General features: G+C 41.0%; 1 protein-coding gene across 1 annotated transcript; it reads left to right on the top strand.

The window, feature by feature from the left end:
- The first annotated feature begins 2,999 nt into the window (after positions 1-2,999).
- MED26 (mediator complex subunit 26) lies at positions 3,000-6,168 on the top strand. The gene is made up of 2 exons (XM_010287336.1): positions 3,000-3,110; positions 4,474-6,168. Exons 1-2 carry the CDS (start codon positions 3,000-3,002, stop codon positions 6,166-6,168), a joined length of 1,806 nt encoding a protein of 601 aa, XP_010285638.1.
- Positions 6,169-6,547: the final 379 nt, after the last annotated feature.

Raw genomic sequence — 6,547 nt, forward strand, 5'->3', positions numbered from 1 at the left:
AAGTGCCGTATAAATTATTCTTAGCTGTTTTCTGCAAGCTCCTAAATGTGAGGTCCTGGGGTTGCTTCATGGAAGTTCTTGTTTTGGGGTAGTGGTAACGGGTTGCAGTGTAAGTGGACAAAGGCACATAAAAACTAAAACGATGTGCAAGTTCCTGAGACGCTGACTTACGCAATTATACTCTTAACTAGTGTCTGAAGAGAGCAAGATTGCCAAACTCCCTTGTCCCACGCTGCTTTATGTTACTTTGCCTATCTGCTGTGCAGCCAATAAGCATTTTTAACACCATCTTGCATTAATAAATTAACATTTCTGGTGCTGCTCAAAGCAGCATGATTCCCTGGTAGGCTTTGTAACTTCAGTCTCATGTCAGTTGCGTGATATATTAATTTTATTAAGCCAGTAACATAGGGTTTAAGGTAATAATGATGTGCAATACTGATGTACTGCTGTTATCGAAATAGGTGTCTTCACACTGAATAGGTGATACTTCAAGCATTTTGGGGAGGTCACCTTGTTTTCATCGTAGTGTTTAACTATACCACAAGAAATGTCATAGTCTATGTTATTTTGAAATAGGTGAATATGATTTTTATTACAAGCTTTTCTTATGGCAGTTTGGATGAAGCATGCCAGGAAAACTACACAAAACTACTGGGGAAGGGTGGAGAAGTTGTTGAACCTGCCTGAACTTTTTTTTTTTTGTTTAAGAACCACGCTTCCCTGCAGGTCAAAAAGAAGGGAAAATGAGAGGAGCTTCTTGCAGTTGATCTTGGAGTGTGAGCCTTCGTGCTCCTTGCAGCGATTGCTTCAGTGTGACAGCATGTTTTCAATTGGTTACAAATGTGTGAAGAATCTGAAATGGGTGTTTTGTGTTTTACCAGAAGTTGAGCGATCAGCACAGACTCAGCGGTGTAAGGCTGCTTTCACTGTCTTAATTGGCACCATGTGTCCCTCCAAAGAGGGAGTGAAGTAACGGTCTATCAGTCTCGGTGTAGACCCGGTCTCTGGTAGGTGATGTAGCATTTAGGAGCATCCATATATGCGTATTGGGCTATATTGAAACAAAGGCAAAGCTGTTACTGGAAATTCCCTGACCAATATCATCTTTCTGTAGGTGTGTATCACTTTCCTCATCTTGTCCTTTTGATAGACTAATGATCCTTTTTTGCTATCAGTTTGTAATTCAGATCGTGAATATTTGGGGATTACCAGTAACTGCAAAAAAACAATTGTACCAATTATATGTGTGTGCAGTACACAGACCCTTTTTGCTCCCTGGTAATTCATAGTCTAAAATATGTGGTGGGAAGGAGAGTATCATGTTTTGCAAGTCTAAAAATGTTTGTCTGGAAACTCCCAGAATTGAGCATTAGCTATTCTAAGTGCTCTGGTTCTAGAAATTGGGGGGTGGGGGGGAAGATTACGCATTACTTAAACTATGGTGCTAAATCATCCTTCCTAGGCACTGAGGGCAGTGCCAGGATCAAAACATGGAAGAAAGCGCATTGAAGTGAAATAGTAAGAAGTAAAATATGTCAAAGTAAGTACTATTGCCACTTTAAAGCTTCAGCAGAGTTTTACCAAACCTGACCCAATGGTAGGGCTTTAAATATCTGCAGAGGCATTGTAGTTCAATGAAGAGAAGACCATCAACCTGTAAGAGTTATAATCATTCAAAGCCTGTGTAGACTTTAAAAATAAGTTTGATAAAAGTAAATCTAAAAACCAGGCAAAGCGTTTAATTGAGGAACACTTTATCCAAGTATCTCCAACTTTAAGCAGTCCTGCTGTGATAGAAAACAACATTGTCTATGCATGAGGCTTTCTGAAAGGGAGAGACTTCAGCTCCTGATTCTCCTGTTGTATCTTAATAGAAGGGTAGAATTGACTTGAAAAAGCTAATTCTTACAAGCTTGTGTCTTTTTAAAATGGAGAATCTTGCAGCGGAGTGTGTGGCTGAGAGGGTAGGACTACCTGATTATGCGCCTGATAAGACTTTAGGATAATGTGGGATCCCTGCAGAGGTTCTTGCTGCAAGGTTTTTCTCAGATGCAGTTCACGTCCAGTTGAGTCACAAATGAAATTAAGCAATAAATGAGACTGTGATTCAAGTTTTCCTTTGCTTATCTTTTAAATCCATCTACAAAGGTGAATTAGAAATTCCAGGTTTTGGTACTTTTAACATCAGGTAATGGAAATACGAATCTCTGTAGTCTAGGGTTTCTCACAGAAATTATTAAAATCATACTTGTGCTTAACGTCTACAGATTGTGGCAACTGCTTTTATGTGGCGCTTACTCACGCATACAGAAATGTTGCAGTGAAGCCCATAAGAAAAATCTGATACGTGCTTTGTTAATGTAATGTGAATTTCTGCAGTTACTCCTCACCACCTTACGCAGCAGGAAACACAATTCTAGCGTGAGTGTGGGTTTTTCAGGTGTCTCTATCCCAGTCCTGGTCTGTCTGGTGCTGGGTGATGGTCTGAGGACACCTACTGGGCACAGCATTTGCTTCATCTCTGCTTTTAAACTAGGAGGAATTTATACCTGGGTTTTTAGACTCTTGGTGAAAGCTACAGGATAGCATCAATATTTTGAACAAAATCATAGAATGGTGACTTGTCTAAATCTAAAGCGGTACCTGAAGGAATAAATGCAAGATTTCTGATTGGACTCGTTGCTATTCTTGGTCTGCTTGGCACTTATTTTGTAGTTAGGCTGTAGGACAATTAACTAATACCTTGGCTAAGGGTCTCAAAACTTGGCCAGTAAGTCACACTGGGTTTATTGCTAATGTTTCCTTTAGTTTTACATAAGAGTATGTTTGTTACAGCTCCTGTGGTTTCCAACTAGGTCAGTAAAGTGTCCTTGTCCCTATTCTTTGAGCAATCAGCTCCCTAAAGCCAGACAGTATGATAGCAATTTTGTGATTAATGCTTCCAGCAATTATAAAGTGGAAGGTCTTAAATTACATTTGAAAACTAAGACTTGTACATGAAACATGAAGTGACTTTGTCTTCCTTGTTGCAGATCCATAACATGGTGGCAGTGCTGGAAGTGATCTCCAGCCTGGAGAAATATCCCATTACCAAAGAGGCACTTGAGGTATGTCACCCCCTAAACATGGCTTGATTTTTGTGTGTATAGAAGGACTTTCTCTGCCTATCTAATTTCCATAAAATGTTTTCTTGAAACAATAGATTGATTGCAAAGGATTCACAATTAAGATATTATTTTGTTCCTCTCATGCTGCTTCTGACATCTCAATGCATACACAGTGGTTCTTTCTGGATTCAGATCAGTATTCTGTGCAGCACAGTTCCTGTTTGTGTAGGGCACTAAATTAATCATTACTTGCTACTGATTAATTCTGTTGTATTCAACAACATCACTCCGCTTGCTGAAATACTGGTCACCTTTTCAGATCTTCAGTGGCCAAGCACCGAAGAATCTGAAATAGGAATATCGTTACTCTGTGTCTATAAAATTAATCTTATATTCCGTTAAGCAGGTTTCAATGCCTGATCTAGTTGGTGAGATTAGCTGTATTGAAAGGTGAATTATCAGGTGGGATAGGTGCAGTCTCACTGGCCACTCTTAGAAACAGAGCCCAAAGACATTTTTATGGCTAAATTATAAATTTTTCAGTTTTTATATTGAAATTATTGGTGTTACTTGCTTTTAACTATCGCTTAACTATAACTCCAGCCATATTTCAACACACGTATCACAACATGTTGCCTGTTTCTTTCACAGGCTGTTGTATGTTTTCCTTTGAAGTGCCTTTCTTAAGTAATCTGACTTGTGGAACAATTCTTTGTTTTTAAATGTGCTTTGAGAACAATCAAACACTTCCTTCTGCTTCTGAAACCACTTTGGGATACCCTAGAAATGCTTGTTTAAATCGGTCTTTCATACCCCTTCCAAGATACTGGGGAGTGAAAGGAGAGAAGAGGTGGAGGATGAAGGTAGGACGTAAGTCACACCCTGGCTAGTCAGGTTTGTGAACTGGAGATTTTTATTATCAATGTCTTACTGTAACAGGTGAAGATTCTGGAATTTTTTCTCTTGCCTTTTTCCGCAGATCTTACACTTTCATTGTGATAAACACGCACCTTTTCTGCCTTGAGTGCTGCATTTCCCCTCAAATCTGAGCTTGCACCTTTATTCTCAAGATTCTTGCTGATTAAAGAATTCCCTTCTGATGTTTTTCACAACTAATGGCTCTGGTGCTTTAGCCAGGGAATAAAGACAAGGTGACTTGAAACCTACAGTAGGTTTTGTGTTGTGTGGCAGAGCACTGGACCAACTGGACTAATCCTTTCCACAGAGGTTAATTCAGCAGTTAAATCTTTAGTGGTTTTTAACTAGGTATTCCTTAGGGTAAGCATTAAAAAGCAGAAATTTACCTTAAGAACTTTGTTTAGAATGATACTTGTTTGTAAAACAACTTTTTCTTTCTTTATAGGAAACGAGACTTGGGAGGCTTATCAATGAGGTGAGGAAGAAGACATCCAATGAGGAACTTGCCAAACGTGCCAAGAAATTGTTGCGGAATTGGCAAAAGTTGATAGAACCTGTAACCCAGAATGAACCAGTGCCAAGGGGGTTGCCGAATCCACCTGGATCAGCAAATGGTGGTGCTCACAACTGCAAACCAGAAGCGCAACTTCCTGCTGTGGCTGGATCAAAGCCAATCAGCGAATTGAAAAACAGGAATGATATACAGAAACTAAATTCTCCAAAACCAGAGAAATTGGGAAATCGGAAAAGGAAAGGTGAACACAGGGACGGGCATCAGGGCCCTCCTCCCCCAAAAGTCTCCAAAGCTAGTCATGAAGTATTACAAAACTCTTCACCCCCTCCAACAAATGGAATTGGAGGTAGTCCTGAAAATTTTCCTAGTCCTGTAGACGTAAATCTACATGCAGGGCCTGAAAGCAGCAGGACAGAACTCAGTGAAAATGATAAACACAATAAGATCCCGGTAAATGCTGTAAAACCTCACACCAGTTCTCCAGGACTTGTAAAACCTTCAAGCACTTCCTCGTTATTAAAGACTGCAGTGCTTCAGCAGCATGATAAATCGGAAGAAACCACAGGACCGCACCAGCCTAAGAGTCCTCGCTGTTCCTCGTTTAGCCCTAGAAATGTTAGGCATGATGCTTTTGCTCGGCAGCATACTACGTACTCACCAAAGGATTCAATGCCTAGTCCGTCTCAAAGGTCTCAGTTCTTAGATACTGCACAGGTGCCATCACCACCACCATCCTTGATGCAACCATCAACACCTCCAATGCCAGCAAAAAGACTGGAGTTCTCTCAGCAGTCAGTAACTGAGGTATCTCAGCATTGGCAGGAGCAGCAGGTACCTTCTGAAAGCCAGCACAGGCATACAGCAGGGACACTTCAACAGCACACATCTCCCAGCTGCAAAACCAGCTCTCACCCTGGGGAAACTCTCACGCCACACATGGGCTTTTCACAGGACACTTCAAAAATGGACAGTGATGATGCTGCTTCAGGTTCCGATAGTAAAAAGAAGAAAAGGTACCGACCCAGAGACTATACAGTCAACTTGGATGGGCACGTGACAGAAGGGGGTGTGAAACCTGTGAGATTAAAAGAGAGAAAACTCACTTTTGATCCCATGACAGGACAGATAAAACCCTTAACACAGAAAGATCCTTTGCAGGTAGAAATCCCTGCACTCACTGAACAGCACAGGACAGAAACGGAAAAGCAGGAGCAAAAACCCAACCTGCAAAGCCCTTTTGAACAAACGAACTGGAAAGAATTATCCAGAAACGAAATCATTCAGTCATATTTAAACAGACAGAGTAGCTTGCTGTCTTCATCAGGAGTACAGACTCCAGGAGCTCACTACTTCATGTCTGAATATTTAAAGCAGGAGGAAAGCACTAGAAAAGAGGCTAGAAAGACTCATGTTCTAGCTCCTAACAGCAAACCTACAGACTTGCCTGGGGTCACGAGAGAGGTCACAAGTGATGACCTCAACAGAATACGTGAACATAACTGGCCAGGCGTGAACGGTTGTTACGACACACAGGGTAACTGGTATGATTGGACACAGTGCATATCTTTAGATCCACATGGGGATGATGGTAGATTGAACATCCTGCCTTACGTCTGCCTAGACTGAGTACAGGTTTGCTAAAAATGCTTTTACATCTGCAGTTAGCAAAAATGGCAGACACTATGCCACTTAAAGATGGAGAAAGCCTCCTGTGCTGGACAAACAGGCCCAACGAGCAGAGGGTGTGAGGGAGCTGGTTCTTTACAGCTCTTTCCTTTAAATTCTCCTTTTGTGAAATGCTGCTACCAGTTTACTAACAATTGCAAAGGAAGGCATACGAAGGTTGATAAATTGAGTTCAAAACTCTATAGCGAGCCAGCTAAAAAAAAGTGTTAGTCCCCAAGAAGTGAAGAGGATTTCCAGCACTTTCTGAATGCCGGAATCTTATTACAGGCAGGTACAGAGAAAATTGTGGAAGTTACCTTAACAAAATATGCATCTATTT

This window comes from Phaethon lepturus, unplaced genomic scaffold (genome assembly GCF_000687285.1).
Source record: "Phaethon lepturus isolate BGI_N335 unplaced genomic scaffold, ASM68728v1 scaffold19025, whole genome shotgun sequence".
Lineage (NCBI taxonomy): Eukaryota > Metazoa > Chordata > Aves > Phaethontiformes > Phaethontidae > Phaethon > Phaethon lepturus.

What these genes read in the sequence shown, in the direction of transcription:
- MED26 (XM_010287336.1), top strand. Translation starts at nt 3,000, where the DNA reads ATGAAACATGAAGTGACTTTGTCTTCCTTGTTGCAGATCCATAACATG. An exon ending in TTACCAAAGAGGCACTTGAG is followed by an intron (nt 3,111 to 4,473) that starts GTATGTCACCCC and finishes CTTTCTTTATAG; the next exon opens with GAAACGAGACTTGGGAGGCT.